This window comes from Paralichthys olivaceus, chromosome 18 (assembly GCF_024713975.1).
Source record: "Paralichthys olivaceus isolate ysfri-2021 chromosome 18, ASM2471397v2, whole genome shotgun sequence".
In the NCBI taxonomy this organism is placed as follows: Eukaryota; Metazoa; Chordata; class Actinopteri; order Pleuronectiformes; family Paralichthyidae; genus Paralichthys; species Paralichthys olivaceus.
Window position 1 is genome coordinate 5,302,087 of NC_091110.1, and position 17,326 is coordinate 5,319,412.

The window sequence follows — 17,326 nt, forward strand, 5'->3', positions numbered from 1 at the left end:
CATTAACTGAGAACTCTTGCCTCATGTGGCTCGTCGCAGCAAACCTGACTACATTTCCCATAACCCCTTTCACCCAGGAGCGTAGCGGGTCATAAAAAAAAAAACATGGCGCGCGGATGTGTGCATGGAATCCGCTGTTTGCCTCTCCTCGATCAATGAAAGCGTATTTCTCCCGGCGGAGGACATATTGTTGAACTGGCCCGTCATCGTAAGTAACACCACACACGTAGACGTGTTAGAATGGTGAATGTGGTCGTTCTGTCTGCGCTAACATGAGCTCAGTGTGACTGTGGACTCGCAGCAGCAGCAGCAGCAGGTCGGGTGGTGCTGGTGTTTGTACTTGTCTAGTTCACAATGAGTCGCTTTACCACGTCCCGACCTCGTTAGAACCTCGTTAGAACAAACTGTGTCTCTGTGTGGAACTCATGTTTCCTGCTGAGTGTGTTCTGTGCAGCCGGAGGTGACGGCTGTCAGCGTCTCTGGTCCTGTCAGAGGTTTGCATTACGCAACGTAAATAGCGTAGCGTGGCTGCGGGGCCACGCGTGTATCGTTTGTGTGTAGTAGAAACTAATGTCACGATCACAGCGTGAACACTTCTTTTGTATGTAGCGTGCGTGCGTCTGTGCGCGCGTCTGTGCGTGCAGGCTAGTTAGTTATGAGGTCGATTTTTGAGGACGTGTTAGCTGGTCCTCACAAATTCAAAGGGTTGTTGTGTGAGGACAATAGAACATGGTTCTAGGGTTAGAATGAGGGTAGGTTAGGGTTATTCATTTAGTTGTGATGGTTAAAGGGATAGATGTTCACCCCCAAATAAAAATGCACTCATTATCAACTCACCACTGTGCCGATGGAGGGGTGGGCGAGGTGTTTGAGTCCACAGAACACTTGTTGCAGCCAAGTGCAATACAACTGAAGTAAATGGTGACCACTCAAAGTGCCTCCATACTGCTCCTGTGGTGTCATCCAAGTGTCCATAAGCCCTGACATTCATATTCGACTTGAAGCAGTGTCATTTACACCATGTTTTTATCCTGCATGTCCTCTGTTATCCTGGAGCCACATTCACGTGTGGAACACAGATGTTTGAAGAAGTGGGCGCCATTTACGTCAATTGTATTGGATTTGGCTGCAACACTGTTTCCCCCCTGAAACTCCAAAAGTGTTCTGTGGACTCAAACACTTCACCCATCCCTCCATCGGCATAGTGGGGAATAGACGATAAGTGCATTTTTCATTTTCATCATTGATTACAAGGCCGAACCATTTGATGATGCTGAGGTGCACAACTGAAGTTATATCACAATGGTGGCCCACCAAGTTTTTTCATCAAGAGTCACACCCAATACTATGGGAAATCAATAAAAATGTAAATCTCACAATGTTAAAGAAGGTAAAAACTAATCCTGGGTCTGCCCTCTGATCCGGATCCACACCAACATTTATTGGGCTCTTCCCTGACCCATACCACATCGTTCCATCATGCATAATGTTAATCCCTCTACTTGTCTGTCCCCCACAGAGCCCATGATCTCAACATTATGTCTCTGTTGTTTATACATGAAGCCAGCGAGGGCCTTAATCCACAGAGCAACTATGGCAATGTCTCTAAGAGGCTTTAAACAACTTGTCTGATGATTACCTAGAAAAACTGCGCCAGTGTAACTATAGGAGAATTGTTTGCTTTTAAGCAACAGTGAAGTTACAACACCGCGCTGCGTCGTAATCTGCAGGAAGAACTTCTCTCCTGTCTGGGTGTGTGTCTCCTCGTCCCTGACGCGCTTCACACAAACTGATGCTGACATTTATTTAGTTGTTAATTGACGAAGTCAGATCATAAATCCGGATCGGTCCGGTCACTGTTACCCTGATGTCCTGGCTGTGCGTGTCTCATTACGTCTAGTGTTGTGTGTGAGGGTTGGGGTACGTGTCTGCTAAACTGTAGAGCGAATCAAACAAACACAAAGTAAACTTCAGTCCTGTAGCCTACCTGTCCTAATAACTTCGGATTAGTGTTATTGTAAAGTGAGCACAGGTCAGCAGGGGGGTGAGGAGGAAGGACATGGGCAGGGTGATACGGCACGACTCAGTGACGAGAATGCTAGTGAGCAGTGATACTGGTGCTGATATGATTTATGAAAAGGCAGCATTTTTAGTTTTCTACTGCACCTCAGGTTCTTTCTTGTTCCACAGTCTGTCACATTTTAACTTTTGGAATATTAAAGCACGTATTTTATTTTTAGGCCAAAATGTTTCGTCGATCAAGGTTTAGTATTCGGCCCAATGTCGGTACGGCAGGCAGAACAGCAGCAACACCTCAGGAGGCACCTTCATCTAACCAGGAGTCCAGTGAGACCCCCAGAGACATCAGTGAGAGCAGCACTCCCACTGCTGTGACAGATACCACATCTGACGTGACTCCATCTGAAAAAGCGACCACCCCAGGGTGAGTAACAGATATTAAAGGATATCTAAATGACTGCTCATGTTATGTATAACTAAACTCGCTACTGTTTAGGGATGGCAATGACCAAAATGCGGAAGGGGCCAGCTCCTCGGCTGCAGTCCAGAGAAGGAAGCGGTTTACTGTCAAACCCAAAGTGGTTCCTGGCCGCCCCTCCACCCTCTCTAGGACATCCAAGTCCCCCGCCAAGGCAGTCGCTGAAGCTCCCATCGAAACCCCCGTGTCCGACCTTGATAAGCCATCATCATCTATCCAAAGTGGGACAACGGCTGCCCCTCAAGGACTCCAGTCCCCGAGGCGAAGAAGGGGTTCGGAGGAGAGCAGGCAGCCCAAAGTGCAGCCAAAACCAACCCCTGACTCCTCTGAGCCTTCAGCTGTCCCTCCCCCTGAGGAATCACTAGAACAAACCGATCAGCCCACAGACAGTGGCAAACAATTAGAAAGCAAGTCAGGCAGCCAAGTTAAAGAAGTTCCTCCCAGACCACCAGATAAAGAACCCGTCTCTCTACCAGACAGAGAAGCAGATGAAATATCTGAGAGGGCCAAGACTCTAGTGTCATCTAAGAGTGGACTTTCATTGTCACCTTCAGCGCTGTCTTTGAGCAGACTCCTGAATGACCCATCGGATTTACAGAGGCTAGCCAAGGCCCAGAAACTTAGAGAGTTACTCAGACAGGAGAGGCACAAAGAAAAGGTAAGGTCACATTATTCTTAACTTATCCTCACTAAGTTTAACAAAAATATATTAAATATATACTGTTTGTTGCAGAAACTCAAAAAAGTGAAGCCGTATTTAAAGGAATATACTTTAGATCCCACCAAAATGACCATGAGGGACCTTATCCATTATCTACCACTGTCCAACCCCATGACGTAAGTATCCTCAGTGTCTCTATAGTGTTTCTATAAGTTTGAGTAACATTTTATTCTTACCTCCAGTTAAAATATATTCTATTGAATATTATTATTTTTGGTTCCTTGTCTTATTTGAATGTCATTTGCAATTTTTCCAGATCTAGTTCGGAAGACATAGCTCAGGAGAATGAGACTGTGCTCCCACCTTCACCACAAAGAGAACAGTAAGGATATCTCATCTTCATATAAATACCTTTCATTCGATCTTTTTCCTGTTTATATCCTGTGCTTTAGACGAATATATCAGAAAGATGGCTGAACACAGTTATTGTCAGTGGTATTTAGGATGAATGTTCCAGGTTCCCAACCCAAATAAAGTATAGTATCTGTTACAATGATTGCAAAAGCAGCACTAGTTTTCAAAAAACAAATGTTTTGGTGGAATATTTAACCATTGGAAAAGAATCTTTAAAGAAATAATAAAACAGTAAAAAAAAATATGTCAGCTGTGTGATTCCATGATTCAAATTGTTATCAAAACTAGCGTTGAGAATGCTAGTGTGATGATTGTTGTTTCCTGTACTGAAGTAGAAAAAAAAGAAAGGATTGTGGAAGGAGAGCAGAATGCCATCTGAGACCTAAGGCCAATGGTCTTGTACAAGAAACCCCTTCCTTCTCCCTGATGTTTACAATGTGTCGCCTGCAGGTCTCCAGACACAGTGCAGGAACCTGAAGCTCCCCCTGAACTGCCGAGCACAAGGGAGGATGAAGAGGAGATGGCAGAGGAAGAGGATGATGACGCATTCATGGTTCCTCAGGTCAAAGTAGCAGAGGATGGCTCTCTTATCATTGATGAAGAGAGGTCAGTTGATTTTTATAAGCCACAAAATGCATTCTGTCATATTTATCACACATTCCCTTTTATTTGTTTTTGTTGGTGAAAGGTTGGACTCACTTGCATCCAAACTGTCTTCTGTATATAAACATTACTGTGATATTAGAGATGATGGAACCAGTTGTCTGTTTGATAATATCCTCTCTACTTGCATCTCAGCTTGACGGTGGAAGTCCAGCGAGCAAAAGGGCCAAACCCAGCACAGGATCGAGATCCCATCTTTGAGCGTGGCTCCACGACAACTTACTCAAGCTTCAGGAAAAGCAGCTATACAAAACCCTGGTCCAGTGAAGGTTGACATAAATAATATTATAGATCCAGAATTACAACACCTTTTATAACATAGACTTTTCTCTGATGCTCATTTGTTTTTAATTATTCGAATATTTTGTTTTCCTCAGAGACAGACATGTTCTACCTGGCAGTCAGTATGGTGGGGACAGACTTTTCCATGATTTGTCAACTGTTTCCTCACAGAGCTCGATCAGAGATAAAGGTCAGTGATGTTTACTGTGACCCGGCTTTGACTACATACATACCTTTATTTGTATATTAGGAGAAAGAAGAATATACTCACTGCTTCAGTAAATACATTAAAACTATTAAAACTCTATTTAAACTTCCAGAATAAATTCAAAAAAGAGGAGCGAGCGAATTCCTGGAGGGTTGACAAAGCGTTTAGTAAGTATTTAATAGCACTTTATTTACCTGGTTAAATATGACATTAAATTATCGCCCCTGTGTGTATTTGATGCAATATTTACTACCAATTGTTTTGTAGGAGAGAGACGCAAGCTGGACATTGAGTATTTTTCTAAGCTTCTCGAGAAAATTTTGGAGGTTCAGGAAAACAGGAAGAAACTCAAGTCACTTGCTAAGAAGAACTCCCCCAAGAAGTCAAAGAGAAAGGCTAAGGGTAATTATTTTGTCATTTCTTCACCATGTTTAATGCTCAGGGTTGTGGATTACATTCTGGAGTACAGTATGTCCTAATTTGCCAATCTTGTACCTTTTCATTCCCTCTACAGGCAAAAAAGCTGCAAGAACGCTGAGTGATGTGGAGGAAGAAAATGAGGAGGATGCCAATGAAGTTCCCAGTTTGGAGGATGAGGAGGAAGGAGAGAAAGAGAACGAGAATCTCTGTAATGAAGGAGGAACCCCTGTTTCCAAGCCTAAGAGACCAAGCAAAAGAAAGGCTAAACAGGCAGCTGTGAATGAGGAACCAAATGATAAGAAGAAGAAAACTGGTGAAAAGAGCAGTGAACAAGGTACAGAAGCGTTAAGTCATTTCAGGAAAAGGTTCACAATTGTTAGACAACCTGGTAGAATTACATAGTAAAATATAAGAAATATTTAAACTTCAAGATTTTTTTCAACGGGGTAACCTGAAACCAATGCCCATTAAGAATGGGTCTGGAAAGGTTCAGTTCATTTATCAGGCTCAGTTCTTTTTTGATTTCTCAGGTACGTTATCAATGTTAGATCAAGGTAACGTGTTAGTTACAGAAGAATGTAAAAAGACTACAGCATGAGTTTGTCTTTTTGTTATTTACTGAGAGCTCTCTCACGTCACTGTCTTGGCACATTCACCTGGGTTTCTCATTTCCACCACTGTCAATCAGAGCAGATAAAAACCTCTGTTTAGTGCAGAGTCATTTGACCCTTGAGTGAATGCCAATTTAAATTATTCCAATTGCAGACAAAAGCCAGACTAATGCAAGTTTTTTGACCTGGCGAAAAAAAATAAAAAAGCTCCATCTAGGCTCCACTTGAGCGCTTCTCTGTCAGTCATTGTATCATATTTGCCTCAACCAGTTTCAGGATAGATGGAAATCAACATGAACTTGCCGATTGATCTGGCTTCCAGGCTATAGAAAGGAGCCATGCTGCCCAAAGTAATTGTGACCACGTTATATTCGTTTTCTTGCAACTTAATTTTGATCTGCTTCAATGCTCAGGGGAGGCCTGCATACCTGAAGACCCTGAGGCAGCTCTTCCCGAAGTCCAAACTACTTCAGACATGTAAGTAAATTGTAAAAATGTGCCTTTAATAATCATGTTTATGTATTTTAAGTTTGAAATTAAATACTTTGTTTTGTCCAAATAATAAGGTCTGAAAAGACTGAGGACTTGAATGCATCCAAGGACACAGCAATCAAGCCAGCTAAACTTTCCCGGGGCAGAGCACCAAAGCCGCTACTGCCTTTGGGGCGAAAGTGGAGTAAAAAGCGTCCACCAGACTCAAAAAAGGCCAAAGATACTGCCTCAGATAAAGAAGACGAGAGCTTGACTGATGGAGCCTCTAAGGAGCAGGTTATTATCTCAGTTTCAGTTAAGAGTCATCGTATCTTTCTACACATTTTTTCTTAACTGTATCTCACTAAAAGATATGATAAACCTTTAGGTAAATCAAGATTCATCACCTTTAAGAGAGGACAATGAGAGGATGTCAGACGAGGCTCACGTTTCCTCTGAAGAGGAGGATGTCACCGCTCAGCCTCCGAGACCTACCAGGTACAAAATACTTCATGTCCTCAAAAAAATTCTCATTCAAAACTGCAACAAGAAACACTATTCCCAACCCTTAAAAGAAACTGCTATCTAATAAAAATATAGAGTATTATAGAGGATATATTATAGAGGTTTATAATTATGTGACTGTGTTTTATAGATATGGAAGAGTGCCCAAACCCACCAAGCCTCTGAATTACCCTGCCAAAGAAGATGCACACACCTCTGCGTCCGATGCTACCCCTGCCTCACCAGGGAGGTCTGCTGCTTCTGCTGCCAAGCCTAAACCCAAATGCACGGCCAAGAGGGGGAGACCCTCAAAGCAACAATCAGCCCAGCAGTCCAAAAAGCCCAAACTAGTCACGCTCAGGAGCTCTCGGTCAGAATTCAGCGATGACGAGGAGGAAAAACAGCAGGATCAGGAAGAGGTAGAGGAGGAGGAATACCCTGTGTGTAGCCCCGGTGAGGACAGCGCTGCCCCTGTGTTTGTGCCTGCCAGCCTGCGCTCCCCACCTCCTGTGATTTCGGAGGTGGAAGAGACTATGGAGGAGGTAGGTGAAACTGTTTCACTTGAACAGACATCCTGGACAGCTACCATTCATTTTATTTAATTTTACATTATTCATAGAATGTGCATTATTGTATTGTTTATTTGCATTCGTGTTTCTTTATGCATGGTTTTGCATTCCATAATTCACACCTTCCACTCTGACTCCCCCCATCCCACCCATAGCTTGATATTTTGGCCAATATGCCTGATGTGTTGGGCCTCTCCCAACTGTGCCCTGATTCCTCATTCGAGCTGGTGCAAAATGAGACAGGCACAGCTGAACCATGTGAACATCAGTTGGACCTGCTGGTTGTAAGTGTCTCATGTCTAAAATGTCTTACCGCTGATTAACTCATTAACCTCTCTTACAATTCATATAACTTAAAATTTTTGTTTTATCTATATTGATAAAATCTAAGAATCTAAAAATATTGTATTTTACAATGTTTCCCTTTTATAGTTTTAATGCATGTATTTGTTTGCAGTTGGATAACTAGCATATTATGACTTATGGCATTTAATAAAGAAACTGATTCTTCCAACTTTGATATTTTATTATTTGCTGAGCTGGATGAACTCATATCACATTTTGTTTGTCTTGATGTAATCACCTTTTAAAGAAATGTATGCGGGGCTATGTAAGCTATGTATGTGGGGCTCATATAACGATCAATGATCATTAATAATCACACTGTATTTGTTTCCTTTGCAGGACGTTATAGATTTCCTCTCTTCAGAACACACAGAAGGTATGTTAAAGAGGAACTCTGACTAGTTGATGGATTACTCATCTTTAAGATTCATTTCATTCCTGTATACATTTTTGCGGTGTCTTTTTCTTTCAGTAAATGAAGACGAGAGCTACAATGAAGCTGCTCAAACTCTGTTGACCATTGGCAACCTAACTCAACTCTCAGCACAGAATCAAATAGTCACACAAGATAACACAGGTTAGAGACAAATTTCTACTATTGGAATTGTTTTTAAGTTATTATTTATTAAATTACATTTAATATTTGGCAATATGTTAAATTGCAGGGACAACATCAGTCGGTGCAGAACAAACCGAACCATACCTGGGAGGTGCTGACCAAGAGGAAAACTATGACATTCATATCATGTTTGGTCATGGAGACGCAGAAACATCAGAAATTATTGCTACTGTGGAGCCACAACAAGGCACAAGAGACAGTGGTGATGCTCCAGTGGTTGAAAGCAGTGATCAACCATGTGGTGGCCAGAACACTGTGTCTTTTACAGATTGTAGCCCTCAGTTTGAGTCAAGTCCAGAGATTGCAAAGAAACATTCTCCTCAGACCAGAAAAGGACACTGGTCCAAGGTGAAACCTAACCTAGGCGGAGGCTCCAGGACTGAACAGCCCAAATCCCAACCAGATACATCAACAGAACAGGAAACTGAAGAGAGCAACACAGAAGCTTCCAACATTCAAGTCACTGAATCACCATCAGCTCCTGAAGGAACAACCCCGAAGATACTAGAATATTCTTCAACATCATCAATAGATGACAAGTCCTCTACTAAAGTTGAACACACAGAAGAGCCGTGTGTCACTCAGGACAGTTCAGGTACAGCAGCATTCGACCAAAGTGCCTCAGAACACCAGAGTCACTGCTCTTCTGATGCCCAGTTTGAACCCAGTGGAGAAGCTACCAGAGACATGACATTTGAGTCGTCAGATCAGAGTTTCTCTAATAATTTAGCAGCATCTGAAACATCAGATTCTGTTCCAGTTCACAAAGGGAGTCCACATTGTGCGGCTTTCATCACACCTGTAGACGATGTACCTGTCAGTCAGAAAGAAGAGGCTGAAGTTGCATCTACTTGCCAGATCAGGAGAGGGCGATCTCAAAAAGTAAAACCCAAACCAGTCCTAGCACAGACAAAAAGAACAGCTCGATCCAAACCTCATACTACAGTAGAGAAAGACCCCAGCCCAGCTCCAGTCCCACAAATCCATGAAAAAACAATAGTGGAAGTAGAACAAGAAGCAACCTGTGGCATGACTCCTGAGAAAGTTATTCACAGCACCAGTCCTACTGCCGCTATGATACCACTGTTTGATTCAGGCTCTCCTTTTACACCCACAAAAGAACTGTCTACAACTGAGGAGAAAAGTACAGGAGCTGGATTGGATCAGAGTGTCTCACAAAACCAGATCCTCACTCAACCCAGTGACAGAGACACTGGGTCAACATCAGGATCCACAGATGAAAAAATGGCAACTTGTGATCAAGCAACTGAAAGTAGTGATAAACTAGCTACATCTTTCATAGAATCACAAGTTGGGCAAGACTCGGCCCCAGTCCAAGAGAGCAGTGACCATACTCCTCCATCTGTTACACTTGTAGACGATGTACCTGTCAGTCAAAAAGAAGAGAGTGAAGTTGCATCTACTTGCCAGATCAGAAGAGGACGATCTCAAAAAGCAAAACCCAAACCAAACCTAGCACAAACAAGAGCTGTTCGATCTAAACCTGAAACTACAAAAGCCACAGTAGAGAAAGACCCCAGCCCAGCTCCAGTCCCCCAGATCAATGAAAAAACAATAGTGGAAGTAGTGCCAGAGGCAACCGGCAGCGCCTCTCCTGAAAAACCAAATCATAGCACTGGTCCTGCTGCAGCTTTGATACCATCATTTGATTCAGGCTCTGCTCTTACACTCACAAAAGAACTGTCTACAACTGAGGAGAAAAGGACAGAAGGTGGATTGGATCAGAGTGTCTCACAAAACCAGATCCTCACTGAACCCAGTATTAGAGACACTGGGTCAACATCTGGATCCACAGATGAAAAAATGGCAACTTGTGATGAAACAACTGAGAGTAGTGATAACCTGGTAACATCTGACTCAGCTGTCACGAAATTACAAGTTGGGCAAAACTCAGCTCCAGTCCAAGAGAGCAGTGGCCATCCTGCTCCATCTGTTACACTTGTAGACGATGTACCTGTCAGTCAGAAAGAAGAGAGTGAGGTTGCATCCTCTTGCCAGATCAGGAGAGGACAATCTCAAAAACTAAAACCCAAACCAAACCTAGCACAGACAAGAACTGCTCGATCTAAACCTCAAACTACAAAAGCCACCGTAGAGAAAGACCCCAGCCCAACTCCAGTCCCCCAAACTAGTCCTGCTGCAGCTATGAGACCATCGTTTGATTCAGGCTCTGCTCTTGCACCCACAAAAGAACTGTCTACAACTGAGGAAAAAAGCACAGAAGGTGGATTGGAGCAGATGGCAACTTGTGATGAAGCAACTGAAAGTGGTGATAAACTAGCTACATCTGTCACAGAATCACATGTTTGGCAAGACTCAGCTCTAGTCCAAGAGAGCAGTGGCCATCATTCTCCAGCTGTTACACTTGTAGACGATGTACCTGTCAGTCAGAAAGAAGAGAGTGAAGTTGCATCTACTTGTCAGATCATTAGAGGACGATCTCAAAAAGCAAAACCCAAACCAAACCTAGCACAGACAAGAACTGCTCGATCTAAACCTCAAGCTGCAAAAGCCACAGTAGAGACAGACCCCAGCCCAGCTCCAGTCCCCCAAATCCATGAAAAAACAATAAAAGTTGAACCAAAAGCAACCAGGAGCACCTCTCCTGCTTCAGTCTTGATACCACTGTTTGATTTAGGCTCTACTCTTACACCCACACAGGAACTCTCTACAACTGAGGATAAAAGGACAGCTGATGCACTTGCTGGTCAAGTGTATGCACAAAACCAGAACATTTCTGAAACCAGTAACATAGACACAGGGTCAACATCTGGATCCACAGATGAAAAAATGGCAACTGGTGATGCAGTTTCAGTCCAAGAGAGCTGTGCCCTCCCTGCTTCATGTGTTAAACCTGAAGATTTACCAGTCAGTCAGAAAGAAGAGAGGGAAGTGGCATCGACCTGTCAGATCAGGAGAGGGAGAGCTCCAAAAGTCAAACCCAAACCAAACCTAGCACAGACAACAAGAACCCCTCGGTCTAAACCTCAAACCACAAAAGAACCTGTCATGCATGTGCAGCTTGTGGAGACACCCTCCAGCCCAACTTTAAAGCCTCAATCCACTGAGAAGACAACAGCAGATACAGAAGCTCCGCCAATTTGCAGCATCTCGCTTCCAATTCAAAGTGTCGACACTTCTTTGGTGTCTGTACAATCACTGGAATTATGCTCTACTCATAAACCAACAGAGGAATCATCTACACCTATGGAACAAAAAACAGAAGTTGGACCAAACGCAATCTCAGAGATTTCAGAACCAAATGTACGTCAAAGAAGACAACAGTTTCCCAAAGTCAAACCCAACTTAGCCTCATCCACCACAACTGCACGGACAAAACTGCAGCCGAAGAAAATCAGCGAACTCTCAGATATGGACACCTCTTCAAATGTAACATCAGAACCACCACCTGTGGACAGTTCACTAACAGAAGTGAAACTGGTAGAGGAGGACTTCAAGCTCTTGACATCAACACAGTGTCCGTTAAATACAGAACCCAGTTCAACAAAATCTGCACCTGCAGAGTCGGACAAGACGGAGGGTACATCCTCTGATAGTATTGTCGTGGCAACATCATCGGTTGCTGAGAATCAGTATTTGTTGACAAACACAATCACTGAAAGCGAAACCAGTGAAATGTCCACGGGGGACAAAATGTCAAATAATGACAGCGTGAAGACTGAGCCTGCTTCACAAGTGTCTGATTCAATTACAGCTTCAGATCCTCAGTCTCCAGAGGGTGGCTCCACAGAGTCAAAAATATCATCGGGTTTGGCCTCGAATGTCTACTCCATAACAACCATCCATCCAACAGAGAGCGGCCCACAGTCATGTCCAGAAGGTGACTCAGAAGTAAAAAGTCAAGAAGCAGTCCAGCAATGTTCAGAAACAAGAGCAACTCATCAAACATCTAGTGACAAATCTCAATCTGCCTCAAGGTAAGATGTGAGAATGAGATATATGTTACTGATTCTATGGAAACGTTTTGTCCTTGAATCCGAATCCTACTTTTAGACTTGGAAAGTAATGTTAAAGGAATTTTAATGAGAAATGTATCTTTTAACTGTTCCCACTTACAGCACTGATCGTTCTCAGTTAGAACTCACCGACTCTTCCAAGTCTTCAAAAAAAGGCCCTCAAAGTCGAAGAGGAAGGCTTATTAATCCCAAACCCAACCTCGGACGCTGCAGTCGGCCTCAACAACCCCAACAAGTCCAGAACACAGCACAGGCAGAAGCAGGTTTGAAACCCTAAAAGAAAAGTTGTTTTCTTCAATAATGCTGAGCAGATTTTTCGGATTACTGCCACTTATGGTTCTTCTGTCTTCACACATTCTGGTGCTCAATCAGAAGGTGTTGAGGCTTCGGTTTCCCTCAACCCTGTGTCTGAACTCCGACCTGACATTCAAGATCCAGTAGAGGGAGCTGTTGAATCAAATAGTAACCAAGAGTCCTGCCCAAAGCAGAGTGACTCCCATTCACTTTATGCTGTGTCCTCTCTGGGCTGTGTGACACAAACAGTGGACAATTCTTCTCAGGTAAGATATAAATCAATAAGGGTACTTAAGTTAATTTGTGTTTGAATACTTCCACTAGAGGGCAGCGCAAAGTCGCGAGTGTGTGACAACAACCAACATGGCAATGGTGGAGGAGGTTGTATTAATGTGTTACCTAAGAAAGAGGCAAAATCCTCTGTTGGTCCATGTGTCTGGGCAAAGGAGCATCATGTAGATTCCTGTAGTTTCTTACCAACTTGCAAAGTCTCTCCACAATTGTTGAAATGTTTTCCTTGTGTCTCATTCTCTTCTTGCTTAATCAAAGGCCTCACTATGTCTCAGGATTTCCAGTGGTACTGCTCCATTTGGTCTCAACCTCAGAGTCAAATTAACACAGAGTACCTCTAGAGGGCTACATCCATTTCTGTTTACATGTCTAACAATGAGTCTTATAGACTTGAGGGTTTATCCAGAAATATTTTTCTCTGATTCCTTAAATCCTAGAACACGTCCACATTTGGCACAGAGGGGACCCAAAGTCATCCATGTCTCCAATTATTCCCAGACTGTAAGTCATACATAGATCACATCCCACTCACATCAAATGATTTGTATTGTGTAGTGTGTACTCAGTATGGTGTTTGTGAAAACCTCTCTCCCCCCGTCTCCTCAGTGACGTCAGAGCAGATGCCTTCAGATCCAGATGAACCGTTTTTCATCCTCTCACTGAGTGAAATCCCAGTCTGCTCATCTGGGGAGGTGATGGACAGTGCAGCGGAGCCCTTACCCTATCTTCCTGATGGATATGCACCAATGCAGCCACAGAGGTTTTATCAGCTTGCTAACCAGTCAGACATGGAGCCTGTTTTTTTAAAGTGTCTGGTTCTTTAACTGCCTTCACTTCTCTGCAGTGTTCCTGGAGAGAGTCTGGCACCACAGGAAGACACGTCTCTCTCTAATGTCCCTGTGTCCATGTCAGTGGAGGAGAGTAGTGAAATGGGCTTCCTCAGTGGAAGAGATGAAGGGCGGGACTCGGCTGTACATAAAGTAAGTGAGGCTGAAAGGGACCACTTGTGTAAAATGTCCAATGTTTGTCTCATATTTTCTTTTTTTTAACCCTCACCAGGATTCGGTCATGGAGAATCGAGAGGATCCACAGGGTAGAGTGATTTCATCTTTCTTTTTTAACTAGAGGTTCATCTCATATTACTGATAGTTAATGTTGATTTTGTGTGTTTTTTTTGGAACAGAGACAGTCCAGCCCCCAACGTTACCAGAAACTGTAGAGAAGACTGCTAAGACTGAAACCAACCTTACGAAGAAGAGGATATCAGGAACTGGAAGAAGAGGTATGCAGGGGAAACACAAATTCATCATAAACTCTAACTGGACATTTGTATTTCATCATGTGCTTGTCTCTCTTTAAACCAGCCAAAGTGCAGGTGAAGCCCAATACTTCAAAGAAGACACAAGCCAGCAAAACTGTTGCTGTAAACACCAACCAGGACTCAGGCCTTCCTGGTCCTTCCACGCAGGCTGAGGCTTCTGATGCAAAAACAACTGCAGGCAAGGTCGAGGCCACTGAGCCACAGAAGAGAAGTGGTGACCATGTAGACATAGGACTGGAGACTCCGTCGGTTGGGAAGAGCCCAGAGGACAGAAGTCCAAGAGCACAAACTGGGACAATAAAGACCAGTGGAACTAGGTGAGGAAAAGAAATACTTAAAATAAAACTAAGGAATCTGCAGCATATGATCAGCTAAGGCTGTAATTAAATGTTAACATTTGCATGACAACATGCTCTTTTTGTCAATTGTTATATTGATGTTTAACAGGTTATGTTTCAGGGGTGTAAATCAACAGTTTTCATCACAACATGATAAGATATCCATTCTTTGGACAATGATGTGATACTTGCTGATATCACAAAATCTGCCACAATACAATTCCATATGATTTAGTGGCCTGTGGTTGCTTTCACACGATTAGTTACATTTATATCAACTCACAAAATCAACTGAAACATGATTTGATTTGGATCTGAGTTTGGATTTGACATTTTAATTCAAATGTTGCATTTTATCGATACTGTGTCAAGGGCCTTTCTGTCTTCTATTCTCTCCCTCAAAATCTCCTCTCTGTCTGTAGCTATCCATTTCAGAGGGCGCCTCGTCTGAAATGATTAGTACAGAGAAACAGGTACCTCAAGCACGAGAGAGGCAGTACAGATTTCAAAATAAGAGCACATCGACAATACGAAAGTGTGAATCGATGTTAATTGATGTTTGATTGTCTCCAGGAACTAGGTCATATATCATAGTATTGGCCAAAATGAGAGGATGATGCTGGACAAAGAACAGCCAAATCGTGATAATTTGACATGACTGATGATGATAATATATATTTTTTTTTTCTAATTCTAACAGAAAATCCGGTGATTTCCCTTCTTTCCTCTCGGACAAGAACAGCAGCGACCTTCCTTGTGGCGAAGCAGCTTCCAAGGACCGTAAGGTCAAAACTGCACACACCAGAAAACACTCCACCTCGACTTCTGCAGCTTCAACATCACCCGCTGTGACTCCCACACCTGCTCACACACAGCAGCCAGAGGAACCCAGCCATTCAGCCTCTTCTTCCACTTCAGCAGCACTAACTCAGTGTGCAGCTAAGGTAAGGAGGGTTACCGGCTACAGAGGTGGATGAAGAGTAATCTTCCTTCAGTGGAATTGTTTCATTGATTACAGCTGATCCATTGTTCTTCTTTGTTGTAGGTTTCAGCTCCGCAGCAAAGTGTGGAGAGCAGTGCTACAGAGGTGGAGCCCACCAGTGTGTCTCAGTACTTCTTAAGTGATATTTTTACTGAAGTGGAGTAGGGATGAAAGCCAGAGTGAGGTGGAGTGAGAGGAAGAACCTGCCACTGGCTCAGCTTTTTCTTCATTATGTTTGTGTAGAGTTTTCTCTGTCAAGATTTATTTATAACAGGCTTTCCTTTTTGCTGTTGTGAAGCTGAATTTACTATATTTACAAAAACTTTTCCACTTTCACAAGCATTTTGAATGTATAAACATTATACAATTGTATGTTTACAACATAGACTGTATATAAAGATGCATCCTCACATCCTCCCACTTCAGAAACAGAGATAAAACTACCTGGATATGAACGCTACTATTTTATGGCAACAGAAAAATGAGCACTTGGACATGCATTAGTGTGATAAGGACCTAAAATTACAGAAACCATAATTTATGAAAATTGATTGATGAGTACTGAAGCTGTGTTCAATCCTGTGTTGCATCCTTTTGGGGACATACGTAGCACATAAAGATCACCTCCATGGTGGGCCGCGCAGACCATGGAGGCCAATCCGAAATAACCCGGTCTGTTCTACAGTGGATTTCCATGTTCTGCATCACCAGCTTGTCCTGCCCTTATTGCTGTTGCCTAGCAACAGGGCTGCAATTGGACATGAAAGTGTCAATGTCCCTCGGTGTTTAAACTCATTTGCTGTTGGCTGTTTGTTGAGTTGAAGCATGGTACTCAAGCATTGGATGTCTCTATGCCATTACCTTTTTGAAAAATGTTGTGTCACTGAAAGCCCAATGAATCCTGGGATAGTTTGGGCCGGGAAAGATGCACGTATTGCAGCCTTTGTTTCTCTAGTGAGGGACGCATTTGTTAGCAGCATTTTAAGGAGCCTTAGAAGTGGGACAGTTTAGCTGCGCCGCTGTGACACAATCAGTCTTCAAATGCAGCCTTCTGTTTGACTTTTATTTTGGTCCACGACCCATCCATTAATGAGGAGAAGGTGGGGTTTATGACCAGTTCTGCAGCCAGCCACCAGGTGGTGATCTAGACGCTTTTGCGTCACTTTTGGGTAAATAACCAGTTTGACTGAAGGAGGCGGCAGCTTTTTCTCAACAGTTCATTGTGTTTTGAGCCTCAAATATCTCAATTTGTTTATCAACAGTTATGTTCATGTAAATATTGTAGAATAACAGAGTTCTTTAAATGTTTGCCCATATTGCTTTCCAGACCACAACATGGGTGACACAACTAGATTAGTTGATATTTTGTATAGTTGTACATTAAAATGCGCTATGTTTTTAATCTTAATGCGCATGTCTTTTTCTGTGTTCATTTTTAATAATTTATTTTAATCTGAACCAACTTTGTTTGTATTTGATAAAAAAAAAAAAAGGGATAGCTTAAAACTGGCCTTTCATTTAGAAAACTGCAGACATCAGATACAGAATGCAATTGCATAAATATATTCTGCAGATTCACCCCATTGCGAGCAGAGGTAGTCGAATTTCATTAGTAATGGATAAGTAACTTTGTAATATTTTCTATATAGTGTACATCAGTACAACACTCCGCACACAGCATTCAAATTGTGTTTCATACATCAAACAAAACACACCGTGTCCTTAAATGTTTCATTAAGTAATTGAAAGTTATGGATGGATTTTTATAGCATCTGAATAAAACATTCTTACACCACCACTGGATTCAGTATTTACTGTGATGTTAGAGCATTAGAGCA

The 17,326-nt window shown here is 42.7% G+C and overlaps 1 protein-coding gene across 3 annotated transcripts; it reads left to right on the forward strand.

Annotated features, from left to right (window-relative positions):
* The first annotated feature begins 55 nt into the window (after positions 1-55).
* Positions 56-17,286, forward strand: LOC109626313 (transcription factor TFIIIB component B'' homolog). Of its 3 annotated transcripts, none has more exons than XM_020082123.2 (29): positions 56-208; positions 2,241-2,443; positions 2,516-3,155; positions 3,231-3,334; positions 3,475-3,540; positions 4,023-4,178; positions 4,371-4,504; positions 4,613-4,707; positions 4,838-4,892; positions 4,993-5,127; positions 5,240-5,479; positions 6,170-6,233; positions 6,323-6,524; positions 6,616-6,725; positions 6,883-7,273; positions 7,456-7,584; positions 7,985-8,021; positions 8,118-8,222; positions 8,311-12,223; positions 12,365-12,525; positions 12,635-12,822; positions 13,285-13,348; positions 13,454-13,607; positions 13,692-13,827; positions 13,907-13,940; positions 14,031-14,129; positions 14,212-14,485; positions 15,207-15,450; positions 15,552-17,286. In XM_020082123.2, exons 1-29 carry the CDS (start codon positions 125-127, stop codon positions 15,651-15,653), a joined length of 8,319 nt encoding a protein of 2,772 aa, XP_019937682.2. In that variant the 5' UTR covers positions 56-124; the 3' UTR covers positions 15,654-17,286. The 3 variants fall into 3 exon arrangements, with proteins under 3 accessions (XP_019937682.2, XP_019937683.2, XP_069369658.1); XM_020082124.2 differs by having other exon boundaries at positions 12,638-12,822; XM_069513557.1 differs by lacking the exon at positions 7,456-7,584.
* Positions 17,287-17,326: the final 40 nt, after the last annotated feature.